Here is a 23,025-nt window from a genome sequence, read left to right on the forward strand (position 1 = left end):
CGTTTTCCAGCTCAGTACATTTCCTGGCCAATGGCGAAACCCCATTGTAAGGCTAGAAAGAGCAGCAGAGGCCAGATTCGCTCCTGGTGTTACCCCAGTGATGCCAATGGAATAGTTATGCTAGGGATGAGTTTAGCACTAGTTTATGCTTGCTTCCATAAGGAAGTGAAATATCTAATTAACCTTTCATTATGTGTACAGATGAGTCATATTGAGTTTCAGATAGTCAAGGGCTTTGTTTTAAATTATAGGCAATAATCATCCACAATGCATGGCAAATAAACCTGATTCGCCCAACACAGCTCAAAGCTTCAGTCTTTTTGCCAGACACCCAAATAAGAAACCCAGTTGTTAGTCTTGTGCTAGTGCATAAAGAGACTAGACTGGGTCCTGAAGGCCTTTTCATGCCTAGAGGTTTTTGTCACCAGTTCTACCTGATTTTATGCTATGTATCTTAAATAATAAAAAGGGTGATCCATCTGAGGTAATTATTGTACCATGAACAGTCTTTCTCCTTGTCTCCCTTCTAGCTTTTGCACCTCCTCAAGCCCTGTTCTGGTCCACTAGTCACTTGGAATGGTCAACAATCGTCACACTCCAACGCTGACCATTGTCCATCAGCGAAGGTGGGAAGCTCCAAATCCATCCCTCTGCGGACATGCAAACAACGAGGCCCGTTGCTGCTCGGACATCAAAGTTAAACAAACAGACCCAAGCCCCCGCCTCCCTGCCCATCTTAAGGAGCTCCCCGAGGAGGTCACGACTTTCAGCTTGTCATCGCACACATCAAAGTTTGCACCACACACGAACTCGGCACACGGATTCGAATCGTGTCGCCCGAGAGCGGATATTCAGCTTTTGTGCCCCGCTTTAATCCTGTGTTTTCCCAAGTAATTAAGCCTTTTTGCTTATGAACTTGTGACTAAGTAAAGCATCTCTGAGAGGTTGTAACATCAAAGCTCATTCTACCGTCTGTCCCACGTTTTCTAAAATTGGATTTCTCTTTCTCTCTTTTTTTTAAACAAAAACTAATTGAATTTAGTTGTAGACTGAATATATTTAAGAGTGCCTTTAAAGGTTACCAGAAGCCACAGTGATCATCCTGGGAACTAAAGAGGTCGGACACAGAGTCAGCCCTTTTGGTTCATGAAGGCATAGCATGAAAGCCACAGCACTCGCCCCACAAGCTAGGGGAGAAACAGCAAATCCTACTGCAGCAACTTGAGACTTTAGCTGAGTTACTGAAACAGTGCGACCTGCACCAGTATCACTGCCAGGCTACAGTCTCATCAGATCTCAAGATACACAGGTTAGGCCTGATCAGTGCTCGAATGGGTGTCCTCCCAAGAAAATAAGAATGCTGCAAGGAAACGGCACTGGTGATGCAATGCATAGAGCTCTCCTCTTTCAGCCAGTAAACCAGTTGGGTTCTTGGTTATCATATAGTACATAGGTAAATGAAAAGTATAAATATATGGTTTGAGATTTAACCAGCAACCACATCAGAGAACTGCACAAGAGGGAGACTCTGAATGCAGGTTGTTTAGATGGAATCCATGTAGGTTTATCAAAAGGAGAACACAGCATAGCAACTTACCCAGGATGGTGATAAACTACGTTGAAAAAAACTTACCTAGAATTTCTGTTTATAGCTGCTACCATGAGGGCTGTCCAGCCAAGCTTGTGCCTAGCATTCACATCGGTTCCTTCCAACAACAACCTACACAAAACAGAGAGAGACGGCGTCATAAGATTTTGTTTCTCCCCCATAGACATAGGCAAGGGTGCTGAATGGATCAGGGGGCTGGGAACAGAATACAGAATCTTTCATCTCAAGGTCACTAGTTTCAATGCAGCCCCGGGCAATAATGACTGAAAGTTGTTATGGTCTGACAGCTCTTCAGCAGCCAATAAGAAATGAATTGATGGGTCTCAATCCAATTCCTAGCAGACAGGTAACATTATAACTAGCCGGCCTGAATCCTTTTAAGGTTGCTCTCATGGATCTTAACAATTCACCAGTATGCTGAAGGAGGAGAAGCTGGTTGATATACATACTGATGGACTACTAGAATTTTTGTGCTGAGTAATGGCCATAAAGGATTCAAGGCTGGGTATCATTGGAAGGCCAGCAGCTCTTGAAATGCCACATACTAACATGGCACTATTTTGGAGCATTCTCGCATGACAGTAAAAGCCTCATAGAGGCATCAAACAAACCTTTGGGCTCTTTCAATAAAGATCTCTCCACTCCTTTTGGACCACTTTCCTAACAGACTCCTAGCATCCATTACCAAACTAGTTCTTACCTGGCTACTGCTAGCTTTATTTCTTAGTCTCCTCTACATTCTGACTCTCCTCAGGGTTATGGTCCTCTACCCCTGCCTCTAATCCTATACCCCTAGTATTATTAGCTTAGACCCTATTTGCAACTGATCCCAAGCAGTAACCTAGAAAGCGGTTTTTCTTTGTTATTCTTGTTATAGTACTGAGTAAGTCTGATTTCTTTGTTAATGGCCAAGACTTTTACATTATAAAACCATGGTACATCCACATCTTGAACACTGAGAGCAGATCTGGTCTCCCCTTCTCAAAAAATATATATTGGAATTGGAAAAGGTACAGAGAAGGGCAACAAAAATGATTAAGGGTACGGAACAGTTTCCATTTGAGGAGAGATTAGTAAGACTAGGACTTTTCAGTTTGAAAAAGAGACAACTAAGGGGGGATATGATAGAGGTCTATAAAATCATGACTGGTGCAGAGAAAGTGAATAAGTGTTATTTACTCTTTCACATAACACAAGAACCAGGAGTCAACCCAATGAAATTAACCGGCAGCAGGTTTAAAACAAACCAAAGGAATCAGAGTAACAGCCGTGTTAGTCTGTATTCGCAAAAAGAAAAGGAGTACTTGTGGGTGCCACAAGTACTCCTTTTCTTTAAACCAAAGGAAGCGCATCCTCATGCAGTGCACAGTCAACCTGTGGAACTCGTTGCCAGGGGATGTTGCGAAGGCCAAAAGTATAACAGGGTTCAAAAAATAACTCAATATGTTCATGGAGAACAGGTGCATCAATGGCTATTAGCCAAGATGGTCAGGGACACAACCCCACGCTCTGAGTGTCCCTAGCTTCTGATTGCCAGAAGCTGGGAGTGGACAACAGGGGATGGATCACTTGACTGCCTGTTCTGTTCATTCTCTCTGAAACATCTGCCATTGGTCGCTGTTGGAAAACAGGATATTGGCCTAGATGGACCATCGGTCTGACCCGGAAGGCCATTCTTATGTTCTTAATTAGGCAGGCCAAACAAGAATTTGAAGAGCAACTCAACTCAGCAGAAGACTCAGTAATTAACAGCAAAAACTTTCTAAGTACATCAGAAGCAGGAAGCCTGCCAAACAAAGTGGGACCACTGGACGACTGCGGGGCTAAAGGGACACTCAAGAAAGATGAGGCTGTTACAGAGAAGCTAAATTAATTCTATGCATCTGTTTTCACTGCAGAGGATGTGACAGAGATTCTTGCACTGCAGCCATTCTTTTTAGGTGACAAATCAGAGGAACTGTCCCAGATTGAGATGTCAGTAGAGGAAGTTTTGGAAAAAATTGATACATTAAATGGTAATAAGTCACCAGGAGCAGATGGTATTCACCCAAGAGTTTTGAAGGAACTCAAAGTTGAAATTGCAGAACTAACTGTGGTATGTAAACTATTGCTTAAATCAGCTTCTGTACCAGATGACTGGAGGGTAGCTAATGTGACACCAGTTTTTAAAAAAGGCTCTAGAGGCGATCCTGGCAATTACAGGCCAATAAGCCTGATTTCAGAATCAGGCAAACTGGTTGAAACTAGAGTAAAGAACAGAATTATCAGACATGTAGAGGAACATGATTTGTTGGGGAGGAGTCAATATTGCTTTTGTAAATACTGTAAAGGAAATTATGCATCACCAATCTATTAGAATTCTCTGAAGGGGGTCAAGAAACATGTGGACAAGGGTGATCCAATGGATATAGTGTACCTGGACTTTCAGAAAGCCTTTGACAAGGTTCCTCACCAGAGGCTCTTAAGCAAAGTAAGCAATCTTGGGATAAAAGGTCCTCTCATGGATTGGTAACAGGTTAAAAGACAGGAAACAAAGGGTAGGAATAAATGGTCAGCTTTCAGAATGGAGAGAGGTAAACAGCAGTGTCCCCCTTGGAGACTGAGTCTGTTATGTGCATCTCCCAAACCCCGAACAGCCAAACCACACCGATTCCACTGCAAAGGGGCCCCGCATAGCCATGGAAAAGGGACAGATCTGTCCCTAAGAGGTATTGACTCTGTCTCCCTTCATCTTAGTGGAGCTTTAACTCTGAATCTCTTAGGTCTTGTCTACACTTATAACACTATATGGCACAGCTGCGCCGCTGTAGCCATTCACTACATTCTAGTGAATGTAGAATTCTTCCATTCACCTAGCACTGTCTACATGGGAACTTAGGTCAGCTTAACAATGCCACTTAGGGAGGGGGATTTTTCACACTGCTGATTGATGTAGTCAAACTGATCTAATTTTCTAGCATAGACCAGGCCTTAGTTTTACCCCTTAAGACTGCTGTATGTCTGCAACTGCCAGAAGTTTTCAGCCATCCCTCCCTCCAAACTCTGTGCACAATAGGGGTATAAAAAGTTAACTGGTTAAACTATTAAAATTATATCTGTTAACTGAGGTCCCTCTGGCTGACTGGCGTGGGGCGGCCGGGGCTGGGGTTGCTCCAGTCAGCCGGAGTGGCCGGTGCTGGGGCCCGGCCGGAATCCGGCTGGCGCAGCTAGGGCTGGGGTCCCTCTGGCCAGCCGGTGTGGCGCAGCCGGGGCTGGGGTCCTTTCGGCTGCGACGGGCCACCAGGGTTAACGGTTAAGGCCGGTTAACAGTAACCCTAATGCTTACCGGTTAACCAGTTAACCGTTTAACCTTTTACTTCCCTAGTGCACACAGTGAGCATGGACAGTGAGCAGGCTAAATCTTCTGGTTAATGACTTCTTGGATAGTTATGTTCAAGAGTTAGTGATGTTGAAATGGACCAAGATCACAACAGGGATACAGTCAGCGCTAAGGACATCTTAGATGGGTTCATAGTTCAATGGGCCAATGACAGGAACAAACTTTTGGGAGCCCACGTATTTATCAGACGAACAGACTTCCAAGTAAATATTTACCAGATTTCTATCACACTCACTGTAAAGTCACTAATCCAGCCGATTTTAGTCACTGCATGAAAAAATGGTGCTGGCACCCTAACTCTGACGTGGTCCAAGCAACCTGTCTTTGTTCATCCTTGAGATATGTCTTCCACCTCCCCCCGCACCTCCTTCCATTCTTGTGTCTAATCACTGGAAAGAGGCAACAGAACTTTAAGCACGTCCTTGCAATCTGAAGAGCTCTCTTAGATACAGGTTGGTAGAAAGAAAAAAACATCCCTGACTATTCCGAATTCTCTCCTGTCCCTGTGTAAGGCACTGTAAGTGCTGGAGCACATGAGGCATGGCAGCCTGTGTGCAGTGCAGATTGTTATCTTTAGTGAGCAGCTGTGTATCAGGGCTGTGTTTACAGTAATAACAGAGACATGCTGGGCTAGTCTGTCTCAGACTCATGGCCACTGCTGGACGCGGCGGTTAAGTGTCTCGCGCAAAGTGGCATTGCCTGCAGCATGAATCCACACCGCTGCTCCATCTGCAAACTTCACTTTACACAGTCCCTTTGGATAGAAATGGAGTGCCAATAATCCCAACAAAGGCTTCCTCAGAAGGATCTTTGTGTGATATTGTCTCCTCACAGAGTTTTAATGCCAAGCTGCCCACTTCAGAGAGTCCCAGCTTACTATAGCCCCATGGACCAAATTCAACCCTGACTTCCAATGAAGTTAATGCAGTGGTTCTCAAACTAGGGCCACTGCTCGTTCAGAGAGAAAGCCCCTGGCGGGCCAGGCAGGTTTGCTTACCTGCCACATCCGCAGGTTCGGCCAATCGCGGCTCCCACTGGCCGCGGTTCGCCACTCCAGGCCAATGGGGGCTGCAGGAAGGGTGGCCAGCACATCCCTCGGCCCGCGCCACTTCCCGCAGTCCGCATTGGCCTGGAGCGGCGAATCGCAGCCAGTGGGAGCCGCGATTAGCCGAACCTGCGGACGCGGCAAGTAAACAAACTGACCCGGGCTGCCAGGGGCTTTCCCTGAACAACCGGCGGCCATAGTTTGAGAACCACTGAGTTAATGCATCCACTCAAACCAGAGCTGAATTTGGCCCCAAATCAACAGGAGGTAGAGGAAGAAAATGGTATCATTTCACATCTGATTCTTTATCATCTGACTTTAGCCCAAAGTCCTTTATGTTTATACCTAATTCTTTCACCCACCACCGATACACAGCCACTTCCTGCCATCCTAACACTGCACTGGGCAGAGAGGGCTGGGCCTCTGAGGTGGCACCGAGCACTCTCTCTGTCTTAGAGGTGCTGGGCTGGCTGGTTCTTGCTCGCGTGCTCAGAGGCTAACTGATCGCCATATGTGGGGTATGGAAGGAATTTTCCCCCAAGTCAGATTGGCAGCGACCCTGGGGTTTTCCACCTTCCTCTGCAGCATGTGGGTGCGGGTCACTTGCCAGGATCATCTGGGTGTATTGCATTAAATCATTTCCCTACCATCGCAGGGGCCTCGAGCACTGGTCAGTCCCTCCTATTCTCTGCCCATGGCACACAACATTCTGGTCTCCTGTGGGTCTCATTTACTGTGGTCTCATTTCAGTTGTTGGGTTTAGTGTGCGGGTGCTGAGTGGGGTTGGTGGCCTGTGAGATACAGAAGGTCAGACCAGCTGACCTGGTGGTTCCATCTGGCCTTAAATTCTAGGGCTCTGAGGCCATAGTTCAGTTATGACTCAGAGAAAAGAGTGCAAGCAAACCATCTCACTTTTTCATTTTGTTTATTCTGACCATTTGAAAGCACTTTGTGCATAGTCAGTTTCACAGTTTCCCCTGTACAGTCAGTCAGGCAATTTTCCCTGTTTGGGTGGGTCTTTCACTCAGTAACAGGGGCAATAAAACACTTTATTACATGGCGAAATGCTACTAGAACCCTACAAAACTGGCAGAATGTAGGGGTGGGCAGGTCTGGCATGTGAAACTACTTGGTTTTTTACAAATAAATAATAGTGCCTGGCTTTTATCTAGTATCTTTCATCAGAGGGGCTCAGAATAGTTCACAGAGAATTGCCCCATTTAAGTTAACTGAGGCCCAGGAAAGTTAATTGTCTTTCCCAGTCAGTGGCAGAGCAATGAACAAGATTTCCCAGGTCCCCTATACTAGCAACAAGAGCACTGTGACGCCCTGAAAACCCTCAAGTGTTTGCTTTTACATCTCATGCAACCTGCTGCACAACACCTTTGTAAGTGCCTGCTCTGCGCTGAATTCCAACGGGACCCCCTCAGCCCTACTCCTCATCACCAGAAGGGCGCACCTCCTACTGGGAAGGACGGGCGCAAAGGCACCGCTTCCACTAAGAAAGCATTCACAGCTATGGAGATTGTGAAACAGTGACAGGCTTTTCCTAAAAACTGCTCTGGAAATTCATTTATCAATATATACCATGTGTTCTTCTTTCATGATCATTCAACTGTTGATGGCCCAATCAAACCTCCTATGAAAGACCACACACCCATGTGAAGGGTGCTGGAGTACTCGTGAGAGGAGCTGATTACAGGGTCAAGGCTAAGATATAGGAATTAATCAAGCAGTTTTCCATTTAGGAACCCAGCTTAAGTAATCTGAAGCACGTGGAATGCCAAATGATCAAATCTAGTATGAAGAATTACTAGAGTCACATCATGTAGGGTAATATGCATTGACATTTCATTTAGGAGCATTTTTTTAAATCACTGCAAGATGCCGAACAACTTAACAGATTTGCTAGACAACTGAACTTTATGTTCAGGGTGCGTGAGTCTATCATTAATATTTTCCCAGCCTGATTTAATGATATGACAATCGATAAAGTGACGACCACTGTTCAGATCCTAGACAGCCAAATGTATTTACCAGCCGGGACATATTTTTTAATTAAATAAAATCCTCTGATCAATGCTAGGATGTCTATCGGTATTTTAACCAAATAAGATCCAGGGTGCTCACTATTAACAATTTAACACATACATGCGCTTCCAACAATATGAATATCATCATCACGTTTTTGCATGAGACAAACACATCCTCAGCTGTTGGGTACACGGGGAATCAGTGTCAATAAGTAAACATCTGGGGTGTGAACTGATGAAAGGCTGAGCTTCTTAAAGGGTTTCAAAAGAATCTCAGGATTATCAAGTTTGGACTCAGTTTGCTTTGGTGTCAAAGAGTTTGGACATTTCTCTAAGCCAAGCTGGATAGTTCACAAGGACGGATTTTCTTGTGAAATTTCCAGTACATTTGCTTCCTTGAGAACACAGTCTCTCTCGTGGTATTTGGGCACATCTGGTTCCAGTCCTATATGAAAACTGCCCTTTGCCTAGATGGTAACAATGCAAAGATCCACCAGTAACTCTGTACAGGGCAACATCTCCTTTTAAATAAGAAGAGGGTTTGATATGACTCAATGATCCGACCAACAGAGGATCTTGAGGTGCTCGAGATGAGTGTGAGGGGAGAGTGACACACATTGCTTTTGGAGTAGACACTATTTTGCCTTGAAGTAAAAAAGAGCTAAAACTCTGACTCTTTGATCCATCCAGAAAAGAGATAAAGGACCCAATTTCCCTGTCGCCGAGTATCTCCTGTTGCAATGCAGCAACTTTCCTTCTCCCCCATGGCTGCCCCTAGACAGATGTGGCTTCTATTCATCCCTCCTATCCCATGAGTTCTGGGTGAGTAACTCAGTGACACTGCTGCTTAAAGCCAGAGCCCAGAGGGCATGTTTGAGTTTGTGCTCAGAGCCTGGGAGCATGCCCAGCTCACCCTCCTGACAGGTGGAGGAAGAGGAAACTGGAAACTTGAACTTTTGCAACAACAATAGCTTCTGTTTCTCTCGGTCGCTTAGACATTTCTCCCCCCCCCAATATGTTACTGTTTAACAGCAGGGGTGGGTCACTCTCCTGGGACTTGCCCTCAGTTTTGCAACTTTAACTGCAAGAAAAAACAGTATATTTCAACATTACAGAATACGCTCTTCTTCTAAACTCTGGTGAAAGAGTCTATCCATCCAGGAAAACTACTTCAGCCACTGCAGAAACCTCTGATCATGCTCTCGTGTTCCTAGAGGCAGGCTGCCTGAAGACTACATTTGCTTCTGAATCCTTTAGCAATCATCTAATGGCCAATAATTACTGCCTTGGTACAGTACAATTATTCTGTATATAGAAACCAATCCAAAACGTTATAAGGAATCAACACAGACAGTTAAACCACAGCACAGGGAGAGAGAATGTAAGACGTATAGGTGAAGCAGAAGACAGATATTTTCAACTGAAGTCTGAAATGACATGGAGGAAGACAGACAAACTCCTCCTAGCCGGAGGAGTTGCAGAGGAGAAGGCTCTTATACCAAGTGTGATGAGACTGTCTGAAGGGACAAAGAGGAGCCTATTGCTATATAAGCAGAGATGGTGAGCAGGGAGTAGAGAGACAGGCGACAGAAGGAAGCATGCTGGAGTAAGTTCAGAGGGCTTTGGGGGACAGAAAGGGAAAGAACTATATCCAGAAACGAACAGGAAGCAGCGGAGTTGTTTAAGGAGGTGAGTGGTATCTAAGTAGTAACCCACTGCTGAATGGAGAGAGAGACAATCAGGAGTCACAGAAACCTCATTTTTACTTTTCATGTCTTACTACACATGCCATGAAAAGACCAGGAGGACATGGTGACAGATGAGAGATTTGAAACACGTATGATTCAGGAGGTGGCTAACATGTTCCATGACCCACATGGCCAATTTTCCCTCAGGTGAGAGGAAAGGAGAAAGAAGTTACAGCCACACACGACAAGCTGGAGCCTAGTGCAATGGGATGCTGGTTCATAGCGGGGCTCTGACCGAGACGCTATAGTCATACAAATAACAACATCACTGCTGGAAGATGTTCAAATGCTACAGCACCGAGCAGGCTAACAGAGCCAAATACTCTCATGCAGCTGAATCCCTTCAAAATGATACGATGTGCACATCTCACCTAGCGCCTGTTACTGTTAGTTACCCGTGGTGCTGTGCAAATGCAGAAGTTATTATGCGTCAATCATCATCACATACACACACAGCTTTAGAGATTAGAACCTCGCCCCGACCTTGTTGGCTAATAGCCATTGATGGACGTATTCTCCAGGAAGTTACCTAATTCTTTTTTGAACCCAGTTATACTTTTGGCCGTCACAACATCCCTTGGCAATGAGTTCCACAGGCTGACTATGCGTTGTGTGAACAAGTACTTTCTTATGTTTGTTTTAAATCTGCTGCCTATTAATTTCATTGGGTGACTGCTACTTCTTGTGTTGTGTGAAGGGGTAAACACCTTCCTATTCACTTTCTCCAAACCATTCCTGAGTTTTTCTCAATCAGAACCTCCTTACTTGTCTCCTTTATAAGATGAACAGCCCCAGTCTTTTTAATCTCTCATAGAGAAGCTCTTCCATCCCCCTAATAATTTTTGTTGCCCTTTTCTGCATCTTTTCCTATTCTAAAATATCATTTTTGAGACGGGGCGACCAGAACTGCACGCAGTAGTCAAGCTGTGGGCATATCATGGATGTATATAGTGACATTATGATATTTTCTGTTTTATCATCTATCCCTTTCCCAATGGTTTCTAACATTCTGTTCGCTTTTTTGGCTGCCGCTGCACACTGAGTGGATGTTTTCAAAGAACTATCCACAATGACTCCAAGATCTCTTTCTTGGGTGGTGACAGCTACTTTATACCCCATCATTTTGCATGCGTAGTTGGGATTCTGTTTTCCAATGTGTATTACTTTGCGTTTTTCAACACTAAATTTTATCTGCCATTTCTTCGCCCAGTCACCCAGTTCAGTGAGATCCCTTTGTAACTCTTCGCAGTCTGCTTTGGACTTAACTATCCTGAATAATTTTGTATCATCTGCAAATTTTGCCACCTCACTGCTCACCCCCTTTTCCAAACCATTTATGAATATGTTGAACAGCACTGGTCCCAATACAGATCCTTGGTACATACCCTGCTATTTCCCTCTCTCCACTTTGAAAACTGACCGTTTATTCCTACCCTTTGTTGCCTATATTTTAACTAGTTACTGACCCATGAGAAGACCTTCCTTCTTATCCCATGACTGCTGAGTTTGCATAAGAGCCTTTGGTGAGGGACCTTGTCAAAGGCTTTCTGAAAGTCCAAGTACACTATATTGACTGGATCACCCTGTTCCACAAGCACAGGATTATAGCTGAGGTGGGAAATGAAGAGGCTGAGCGGATGAATTCCTAAGTAACTAGGATGCAGTTTTCATGCAAAGCTCCTTGATTGTAAAAAGCAAAGGGGTGAGAAATGCAGGAAACAGCAGCAGAATTATGTCTAAGTAGAAACAGTCTAAGGGCTTCTTGTGGTGTCAGTGGAGTCTTTAAAAGGTTAACTTGGCTCTTCCTAGTTATTTAAATCAAGGATGGCCAAATGTGGCACAACACACAAAGGCCAGAAGAGATTTCTAAAAGGAAAAAAAAAACCCACTGCTCCAAGTCTGGTCTTTCTAACCGTGTATTGTATAGACTTGAACAGCATTTCAGTGCCTGCTGTAGTCGGTCAACTCTTTGGGGCAGGGACTCCCTGAGTCCGTACACTGGTAAGCACAGTGTCAGCACTCAAACAGATTCATCTTTCTGATGGCAGTACTGCCTTTGGAGACTACAGGTCCCAGCACACAATGCGCCACCTGCATCTGACTGGAGGCATTGCATGCTGGGATCTGTAGGCAATAAGGGCCACCATGGTATCAGAGAGGATGGTGTCTGCAGTCTCTTCCCTTTATTGTATATTAGGTGCAGCCCTGTGGCTCTTTGAGAGCTGCCAGCATGCCCCCTTGACTGGGCAGAGCTGGAAGTACTTGCCTTACATGATTGTCACACAGTCATAGATTATAAGGCCAGAAGGGTCGCACCAGACCATTTAGTCTGATCTCCTGCGATCCACAGGCCCTCAAACCCTACCTGGTTACCCCTGCATTGAACACAATCACTTGAATTGAAATAAGTGTCACAGCCCTCAGGAAACTCAGCTATTATGTGCCACAGGCAGACCAGGGGGCACCAAGGCCCAGACATTGTCTGTCTGTTTTGGAATTATTATGTATTGTTTGTCTTGCGCTACTGCCCAAAATCCCCAGTCCTGGAGCAGGCCCCCGTTGCTCTCGGAGCTGCACAGACACAGAACAAAGAGATGGCCCCTGCCCCAAGCAGCTGACAATCTATAAGATGAGAGTCAACAGGTGGATACAGACAGCTGGGGGAGGACCATGGAACGACGAGACTACATGGACATTGAAAGTTCAACTGAAACACGCTGAATTGCTTGACACAAGGTAGGGATGGCCAGTCACCCAACCAGTTTTCATTTTTCAGCAGGTTTTACAGAGCCCAGTTAAAATCAATTCAGAGATAATCTCAACTGATCAAAATGTCACCTTTTAAAAGGGCAGGTCAAGTTTCTTGACACTTCCTTGCTCTGAAGGAAGAATAGCTCCGTGCCAATCTCCTGGTCTGCTGAACGTTTAAACATGCAATGCCGGCTACTGCCCGCTGTTACAAATTGCCCTGATAACAGTGTGTTGACACAGGTACTTTGTTTCTATGAGCCAATATCACACAGCGCTTATTAGAATACTGTTCCATCATATTTATTCGGCTAAGGAACTCTGCTGCAAGCCCATATTTTTGTAGATGGTTTATTAAAAAATAAGAGTGAAACACTGAGAATCAATATTAATACTGTATATAAAGGCAAAGGGGATGGAGGCAGTATTTCCTCAAGCTTTTGCTTCTTGCTTCCCCTTGCCTCTCCTCCTCAACACACACAGATCAACAGAGGTTGGGGAAACTAAACTATCCAGAATAATAGGTATTGTCTGCAGTTATGGCTAAATACATACAGGGCCTGAAGTTAATGGGAGTTGGCCATCCGCTCCAATGGGACTCAGATCACTCCTCAAAGGGGAATTTATTTTTATTTTTAATGCAAAAATCAACCTACATTTGCTTCATTGGGACCAGCTGACACAAAGGTAAGAACCTGACAGACAGTCAAGACAAGACTCCATGGACTCAAGCCTCCCACTGGCTTCCAACATACATATCCCTGCCCTCTCCTCTAGTACCTCCTATGTCTGAAGAACTGACTGTTGCCAGCAGACCTTGTACGCCACTGCCTAATCTCCACCTTCACTGAAATCCTCACCCCCACCCCCACAATACAGTAGCTCATTTCCCTATGGCTGACTGAATCCCCAGCTCTTCAGATTGCAGTGCACACAGAATGCTGCTGCCCGCCTCCTTGCACATACAGACACGCAGTCCTCAAATGTTCCACTGGTTCTTCGTTCCCTTTAGGATCCAGTCCAAAACTACCCTCTATGTCTATGAAACCCTCTGTGGATTTTCTTAAACTCACCGCCCTGCCACCAGGGGGGCTCCCTATCCCTAGGCTACTCTTCCCCTCTGGCCACGACTCATGCTAGCGCTATCATGTGACAATGGTAAAGAACCAGAGAGAGAGAGAGAGTAATTTTCTTCCAACACTGAACAAGGAACTCGGTCGGAATAAGGAATACAATATTATCCCTAAAGCTCCTCTGTCTCTCTCTCTCTCTCTGCTTCACTGTACAGCTTCTGCCTAGGTCCTCCTCCGCCCCCTGCCCCCAATGTCTGGCTTCCCCCAGCAGTTTTAAAGAAACACAGCTCATATCCTCACAACTGCCTTCTCCGCAGCTCATGAATCTAGAACAGCTCGTCAGTATCTCTCTGCCTCATTGATGCTCCATCTCATGTCAACTAACAACTGAAAAACTGCATCTCTCCCTCACCAGTTCCCCTTCATTTCTCTCTCCTTGCTAGTCGTGTTCGTAGTTGCATTGTTTAACCCTGTAAAATGCTCTGAAGTACAGTTTGCATGGAAAACACTAAACAAAGAGTTGTCCTGTGTTACTGACTTGCAAAAGCAAGAAAGCTGGTCAGCCCCATTCAAGCAATGAGCAAAAACGCAAGCAGCAGACGAAGTCAGTGTGTGCAAGAGAGCCTGGTCCAGTCACTCACAAACATCTGGGGGCTTCTCCCCCCAGTCTGTAAGCTGAAACGACTGAGATGTGAATAATACCAGTAGCCATTCTACAATCCAGGCAATGATCGGTCTCTGTTCAGTTTTACTGGCCCTGCTTAATGAGACAGGTTATGATACAATACAGCACGTACATCCTGATTCTTACTGTGATGTCAACTGCATGGATATGCAAGGCACGGCCTGCAATGGCTTAGCCGAGTGCGCTGATTGGGTTTTCAGTGCGTTTTAATAATTATAATACAGTGATCTGAGGCCAAGGGATAAATTACGGTTTAATCAAGTCTGAAATTAAATTTTAAAACCCTAAAGCAGTCTGCCTCCCTGTTGTCTAGCTTGCCACGGAGCCTGGGGCTCAGAGCAGCTCGAGTTCTCTTGCAAAATGAAGTGCACACAGCTGAACGGGGCAAGAATCCATATATACCTATATCCCTATGTTTATATACACATACACGATACTGTAATGAACTGGGTTGTGTCTATGAATGGCACTGCCCTCTACTGTGCGGAATTAGAACTGCTCAGCCATGTGTCATGAGCCCTGTACTATTACTAACTAAAGACAATTCTCCTTTGCTCAAGGGAAATGGCCCTGTGCTTTTGGAGGTCTGCTCATGTCTTCACCATAACAAGCAGCATAGCAAAAGCCATCAAGGTCTTGGATGGCTGGAGGGGACGGGGGCTGTTTTTACATTTATGGTCTATAATTTGTGCCCTATGGCTATCACTGAGAGCATATCTACACTGCTCAGTTAACCTGGGGATTGGCATCTGGGTCTGTGCACTGTTAGCCCGAGTATGAGCATCTCTACCCGTGTTACTGTGTCCTCATTGTTTCTGCCCTTGCCTATGTGTCTGGGGGCATGTCCCATGGTTCTCTGTGCTGAGATGCTCAAGGATTCTTTCCCAGTGAATTGTGCCAACCGCAGGGAATTGTGGGAAGGACATTGCAGGGCTGACAACATGAATATTCTTGCCTGCATCCTCACTGCAAAGTGGGTTCCAGCTGGAGCTAAAACACAGCTCGGGCTTTAACACATACCCCCAGCTGTGCAAGCAAGCACAGCTACAAAACAGAAATACGCACTTGAGGATCGTGTGTGGAGAGTGGGGGAGGGTTGTGCAAAAACACGAGCAGAAACATGGGCTAAGGCTACAGAGTGGGCATCCCCCGAGAGGGCTGGGGGAGCAGTGATCTGGACATGGCGGGGTAGGTCGCTCGGGGCACTAGGAGAGGCAGGGAGTTTCAAGCATAGGGGACACTGTGGAAGGAAGATGGGTGAGGGAGAAAGAAGGAGCAGACAAGAGCAGCTTGGGAGGAGCATCAGCAATAGAAATGGAGGGGCGGTCAGTGGGAAGGAGAGCACAGGCGGGGCAGTGACTGTGCATTACACAGTTGCATAATGCGCAGCAGCAGCAGTCTATACGGACACCAGTGTAAACATGGGAAACAGAGAGAGAGAACACGGTGCACAGCCCTGCCACTCATTGCCCTGGCAAGACTCACAAATCACCCAGACATCACTAAGGAACGGCTTCCTGCAATTACCAACAGCAGAACACATGTGCCAATTAGCTGCACACCAACATCCTACAAGAACCTTGATTTAGGCCAGATCTCAGCCCTCGGGTGCACCAGAACAAGGCTGCTTCCTCTGAGATCCCAGGAAGAATGCAAGGGGGCACCCCTGGGTTGGGGCAGTGACTAAGAGCCATATGGACCCCAGAGAGAGGAAACAAAAGCAGCAGCCTACAGCGAAGAGCTCCTGGGAAGCCGGCAGGCCAGACGGAAGAGGCTAAGTGGAATGATACACAAGGTGGAAGGTTCCTCTGACAAAGGATGAGGCCGTGTGGGCTGTGGCCAGGTGGGGGATGCAGACTGCTCCTCTTGGGCGTCAGATAGTTTTTAGTTGTGACACCTCCCGTTCCTTCCATGTACAGTCCCCGGCAGGGGTGCTCTGGGCACAGGAAATGCATTCATCTGTTAATCTTCCCGGGAACTCACGGGGCCAGACTGATGTCCCCATGTGTGCACAGAACAGTACAGAAGAGGAACCTGCCTGCAGGAGTGAGCGTGTGCGCAGTTTGCACAGCCCATTAGTCCCTGGTTTCCCTGTTGGGACTGTCAACAAGAGCGCCAGGCCCAAGGGTATTTGAGAGATGGAGACACCCGCCCACTAGGAAGTAGACTGAGGCCACTGGCTAGCTTGACACAGTCCCCCAGACAGGAGCAACTCTCAGTAACGACTGGCCTCAGGTAGATCTGAAGCAGTGAGCTAAACACCCACAGTTCCCATTACTGCTGGACTCCTTTCTCCGCATCCTACCAAGCAGCCGCATTACTAGACACCCTGTGAAATCAAAGCAAGCATCTTGGAGGAAAGCAGGAACCATGTGACAACAAAGGGCTCAGGGCAGACTCCCACCCGAGTAGTGATGTTAACACACAGTATAAGTATCCGAACAGTCACTCACCTGTCGACTTCTGAAACGTTGTTGATCCTGGCGGCTTCCAACAGGGCATCTTCTAAGAGAGACAAAGAGGAGAAACCCTAGTAAAGCAGCTGGCAAGAAGCCCACACCAAACGCACATGCATAACCTGCACATGGTACGGCTTATGTCTACAAGGAACGTGAACCCTGGTGCTCCAGGGGCATTATTACACAACACTGGGTAGGTAGAAACTTCCCTATGGGCAGGTTATTCCCGACCTGTCCGCTAGGGGATTTACAGAAACTTCCTCTGAAGCAGCTGGTGTTGGCCCCTGCTGGACGCAGGATAACCTGGTCTGACTAAATGCAGCAATTCCTATATTACCTCATTTTAAAAACAGAGGGTTGGCCTGCGGACTACAGTTCCCAGGATGCAATGCTTCACATTAGCCACTACCATTAGACTCAGGGTGGAGCGCTGCTGATGGAGCGTGTAGCTCCGCAGGTCTGGATGCTAGCGAGGGGGGTTGCTGGCGCGTCAGAGAACATGGTGTGCTGTGTCCAGCCACCCTTGATGTAACACGGAGTTTACAGCAATATGATGTGCACGTCCTCGGGACAGGGGCCAGCACTCCCTGAATGTCAGGCAGCACCTAGCACGCTGTGGGTGGCATGACACACAAATAGAAATGAAGATTACTTCAGCTGGCTGCACCAGCCATCTGAGTTCTGGAGGCTGACACTGTTCTGCAGAGAAGAGAGAGTACTAGAGAGAGAGGGCCCGGGAGCTATTCTGGGACCTGGGAGTGAGTCACTCCAGATGCTGCACCTCTCATGGTTCTGCAGAAAGCAGGGAGCTTGTTTCAGTAAGGGAGGAAGGGAGGACTTTTCCTGTGTACCGCACTGAAAAGCAAACTGACACTTGGGGCTACTGTGCCCAGCGTGAATTATTGGAATCACTAGCACTGGGATCCAAAGCCATTCCATTTTAGAGCCAAACGCTTCAGCCTGAGAGCAACAGCCAAAATGAGAGTGAACATTCCCCAGTAGATTAAGAGCACCACTTTCTGGCTCAACGGAGTAACTACACTGCTCTGCATTTTAACACACACAGATCATCTGTCATGCTGAGTGTCACACAGCACATGCACATTACAGAGAACGTCACTCCTAGACTGAAAAGAGAGAGGCTTTTAGGGGAGATTTAACCAGAGGAAATAACTTAGTGTCTGGAAGGGAAAGGAGCTATTCGGAGTGTAAAGCCGTATGTCCAGTGGAAATGACATGGAACGAGGAACAGTACTGCATAAAGAAAAGGAGGACTTGTGGCACCTTAGAGACTAACAAATTTATTTGACCATAAGCTTTCGTGAGCTACAGCTCACTTCATCCGAAAAGCTTACCTTTTCTTTTTGCAGATACAGACTAACACGGCTGCTACTCTGAAACCTGCATTACTGCATGTGTACAAGTCCCACCAATAACAAGTGACTCTCTGCCTCCTGGTGGATGACCAGAGCAGCTCTACCAAGCTGTACTCAGAGATTTCAAGAGTCCCATCGGGAAGACAAGACATCTGAAGCAAAATCTCATGAGAAAGAACTAGATCTGGTACACAGGCTTCTTCCAGTCTTAGATTCAACCCTGAACTGATTCCATTCCCCTCCACAAAAAGCAAAGGGTTTTAGATTCAAAGGTTCTCACTCTGACGAATCTCTGTTGTGAGAGCCCTCCATCTGCCACAAACAATATTCATTTGCAAAAGTACAAAAGCTAGAGGAGTATTCTGGGTATGGACATGCCAGCAAATACATTTAAAGTGGAGGTGGTCAGGAATTTTCTGATGAAAAATGCCAATCTGTCAAAACCAGAAGCATTCAGAGGAAAAGGTTGATTTGGATGAAACTCCTGATTCAAAACATTTTTTAAAGAAAGTTTCTAAATTGTCAAAATGTCCCATTTTGATGTTTTTAAAATGAAGTTTTGTTTTGCTGTTCCAAACGACTTTGTTTCCAAATTTTACTGAATTTATACTAAAAAAAAAGATAAAACTGAAACAATGTAAAAATCAGAATGAAACATTCTGATTGAGCCGATCCAATTTTTATTTTCAGATTTTCAATTCATGAAAATTTTCAAAATTTTGACTTTCCCTCCCAAATTAGGATGAGAAAAAAATTCTAAATCTCAAAACTCTCACGGGGTGGGGGTAGGGAATTTCTCCCGTTCACCTCTAATCTTAAAAGCAACAGACCACTGTTCCCACACCAATGAGTATCCCTCTTGCCTTCTATGGCAGGATTCCCAGAGATTCTGAGCACCCAACAGCTCCCATTGACTTCAGCAGAAGTTGTGGATACTCAGTGCATCTGAAAAATCAGACTCCCTACAGCCTCCATATTCAGAGCTGCTATGCATGCAGCTTTTTACTGCTGGCTGGTTTTTTACTGCTGACTAGTTTAAATCTGAAATTGGGATTTGAGGAAAGACAGGTATGTTACAGAATCAAAGAGAGAGATGTTTGCATGATTATCATTTAAAATGGGGATTTGGAGGGTTGTTTTTCATTTACAGATTCACCTGTAGTGCTAGGAACCCAACACAACAGCACTGGGCTGGTGCACAAGAACCAGAAGGTTAAAGTGACCAGCCTCAGAAAGTGAAACTGACTAGCATACAGCAGTTTAAATGCCTTGGCCAAGCACAAGCAGCATTAATAGAGACAAATGCCGCGGAGTTTAAAAAAATCTTTCAGTTCTACTCATCACTGATCATTAACATTGCTGAGACGGATGGGACTTTTTTATAAAAAATTATGAATTTATCTTGACAATGTCCCTTCAAACAGAGTTTACCCAGGGCCGGGGTGTCACAGTGCAACTATATCTCAGCCAGTTAATGTTCAGCAAGCGGCCTGCAGCCAGCAGTGGGTATAAACTAGCAAACAAAATTCCATACTCAGAGCAAGGGCTGGCGAAAGACACCTGAAAGCCCTAGCTCAGCGGCACAGCTCAGACAACTCCACAATAAAGCAAAAAGAAAAGGAGTACTTGTGGCACCTTAGAGACTAACCAATTTATTTGAGCATAAGCTTTTGTGAGCTACAGCTCACTTCATCAGATGCATGAATGTATCTACTCTACTCCGTGCTCGTGCTCGATACTGCCTGCAGCTAGAGGAGAGGCTGCTGTGTTTTGGGGCCTGTGGCTTTGGAGGAGGTTGCATTCTATCCTCACCAACGCTATTAAGAGCTATGCCATGCAGCACTGTGACCACTGCACAGCCCGAGGTGGAGCCAGATGTGTTGCATTCTAAGGAGGTTAGAAAGTGCTCAGAGGTTCTTCAGCTCCCCTGAAGCAAGACTGGGAGGTTCAGCCCTCTCTCAGGTGACATACAAAGCCTTACCCAAAGCCACAGAATGAGTCAGGGAAAGAGCTGGGAGGAGAACTCAGGACCTTTCATTTCCCAGTCCCACGCTCAGTTCAAACTTTGCAGTCATTAACATAAAAGTCATTAATGATAGCATGTATTAATTTATATAGGAGGACACACAACAGGGATGGGCTTTCTAACCCAGCAACTGGAGCTCATTCCAAGCCCCTGAATAATCCTGCATCTCAACCCCCAGTTTCTGTATAGCATGCACATACCAGACAGCTGATGGTTTGAAAGCTAGCATAGGCTCTCTGTTTGTCTATAAGATAGCAGAGCGGCAAGCAGACTAGACGACAGAGCTGAGCTTTTACTCCCAACTCCAGCAGTGACTCGCTCAGTGACTTTAGGGAGACCACAAACAATCTGCTCCTCAGTTTCCCCATCACGGAGCTGATAATATTGATTTGCTTTGCCAAGGGTTGGGAGACCTAATTAATTAATGTTTGCCAAGTGCTTTGAAACACAAAATGCTATGAAGTGCCAAGCACGAGAACCACTAAGGCCCCAGTCCTGCAAACATTCACACACATGTGGTACTTTGAATATGTGAGCAAAGGGACTATTCCACAGGCTTAAAGTCAAGTGCATAAATAAATGTTTGGGGAATTTGAGAAGCAACAGCTGAGAGGCTGCTATCAATCCATTACTGTGGAAGACACAGATTGCTCAGAATATCCTGCCTCTTGGCCTCACCAAGGTGCGTATATAACTCTTCCACCCCACACATGTCTTAAAATTATCTGCCGCAGCGAACTGCCCTCAGTTAAAATATCAGTGCAACTCCAGCACTGTACTTCTATGCACTGTACACAGGGAGCTCACTTCTTGGAGAACCATTGCACCCCATCGTCTAAGGCTGGCCAAACCTAACAGAGCTCTCCCGCTAAAATAATCTGAAAACACAGACTCTTCCAACACAGAGACTAAAACAATGGATAAATATAGACCTAAGATTGGCATAGCCCCAGAACAACACAGCCTGCCAACCACAGCATGCAGATGCGTTCTGCTCTAATGCGGATGGGCGGTCCACAGATACATGACAGCCAGCTGTGCAGTGCTTCACCTTGAGGCAGGCAAACCATGGAGGGTTGCATTCTGGGAACGTGTATCTCTACAGAAGATGCTTGGCTCATTCTTTGTTTTATGGTAGCACCAGAGCCACAACAGAGATCAGCACCCCTTCGTGCTGACAGCTGTAGAAACACAGGCCATTCCCTACCCCAAAGGGCTTGCATGGGTCCTGCCATCTCCCAGGGCCACTCCCCTCCATGAAAAGATTAGGGCAGCTGCATTTGAGGAGTTGCCCCCCAGAGATCAGGTGATGTCTGGACTCCACTAAAGGCACACAAATGCCTCTAGGCTATTTGAAGCACATCCCCCACTGGGAGCGGTAGGCTTTAACACAGCACAAGTACAAGGCGAGGGGTCAGTAATAGTCACCCTGGGATGCGTGGCCCTTGCTGTAGCAATACACCAGTGCAGCGGCAAATGCAGGAAGCGCGGCCCGGCTAGTCCAGCTCTCCCTCTTCTTCTGATGCCCCGCAGGGACTGGTCTGAGACGAACGTGCCACTCCGCAGCCGGTCCTGGGTACTGCCGCTCCAGCTCCCGGCTGGGTGCCACTAAGGCCGGCGGCTCTGGTGCCCTGGCCCCTGTGGTGCATGGGCCCAGCTCCTGCAGCTCTGGCATCCTGAGCTCTCCCATGCCCAGCTCCTGCAGCCCCAGCAGCCTCTCCAGCTCCCTGCGCCCCCTGGCGGCTGCCCCCAGACACTGCCGCCCCTGTGCTCTGGTGGCCGCGCGCTGGCAGTGCAGCTGCGCCGCCCCGCGCCCCCTCGCGGCCGCTCCCGGGTACTGCGCCGCCCCGCGCCCTCCAGCGGCCCCGCCTCCGCCCGCCGCGTCCGTCAGCGCCGAGGCGCCACGGGAGGGCCTCGGGGGCGGCGGCCGGGCCCTCAGGAGCCGGGCGAGGCCCGGAGGCGGAGGCCTGGACAGCAGGGAGGCCAGCATCGTTGCCCCGGCCCGGCCTCGCTCAGGCCCCTCCGCGGCGCCGGCAGAGAAAAAAACAAAGATGGCGGCCCCCGAGAAAATGCTGCAGAGGGGACGTTGCGTGGGGACGCCGCAGCGGCGCGAACTGCCTGGTGGGAGTTGTAGTCTGTTCGCAGGCAGAGCCCCCCCACGGGCGTCAGGCTGAGGACTACAACACCCATGAGGCCCCTGGGCATACGCAAACAATACTCCCCGCCCTCCTCCCACGCGGCGGTCAGCGGCAGGCCGAGGAGCATGCTGGGGGCCGCGTAAATCCCGAGGCATACTGGGGCACGGTTGTTTTGGTAGCAGGGATGCGGGCGTCCCGCTGTTCTGTCATAGGGCGGTGTGAGGCCCTTTCGCCGGCAGGTGGCAGCACGGCCTAGCGGTTAGCGCGCAGGCCTGGGACCGCGGGGCCCTGGGTTCTAGCCCCGCGCCTGGGCGGAAGGAGAGTCTAGGAGTGAGAGTAGAGGCCCGGACGCCTGGGTTCTGTTCCCAGCCCTGGGAGGGAGCTGGGCTCCGGCCAGCAGGAGTCGGGCTCTGGGGCGGAAGCGTGCGCCAGGGGCTAGCGCAGGGGGGGGTGTCTGGGCCTGGGAGGGGGGGGATCAGGCTGCAGCCCTTACAGCAAGGGCCCCCCAGGGTCTCAGGAGCCCCAACAGTGTGCTGAGGGCGAGGGACATATGGCGATGAGCATGGGAGTCCGTGTCCATTGCTGCGTCACTCAGAGGCCTGTGATTCCCCCATCCGGCCAAGAACTAAGTCTGTGAAACAGCCCCCCATGCTCATTGCTGTGGTTTAATATTCCCCTGCAGCGTCTCAGGGTTGTAGGGGGTCCC

At 47.5% G+C, this 23,025-nt stretch overlaps 1 protein-coding gene across 2 annotated transcripts in view; it reads right to left on the bottom strand.

Moving 5' to 3' along the window:
* CLPB (ClpB family mitochondrial disaggregase) overlaps positions 1 to 22,231 on the bottom strand; it is a 138,198-nt gene extending 115,967 nt beyond the window's left edge. For both annotated transcript variants that reach the window (XM_073333693.1, XM_073333684.1), the window contains exons 1-3: positions 21,610 to 22,231; positions 16,774 to 16,825; positions 1,634 to 1,720 (exon numbers count right to left, since the gene is read on the bottom strand). In XM_073333693.1, coding sequence (XP_073189794.1) covers positions 1,634 to 1,720; positions 16,774 to 16,825; positions 21,610 to 22,171 — 701 coding nt within the window. In that variant the 5' untranslated portion in view covers positions 22,172 to 22,231. The remainder of the gene's footprint in view (positions 1 to 1,633; positions 1,721 to 16,773; positions 16,826 to 21,609) is intronic.
* Positions 22,232 to 23,025: the final 794 nt, after the last annotated feature.

Source organism: Lepidochelys kempii, chromosome 1, assembly GCF_965140285.1.
Source record: "Lepidochelys kempii isolate rLepKem1 chromosome 1, rLepKem1.hap1, whole genome shotgun sequence".
In the NCBI taxonomy this organism is placed as follows: Eukaryota; Metazoa; Chordata; order Testudines; family Cheloniidae; genus Lepidochelys; species Lepidochelys kempii.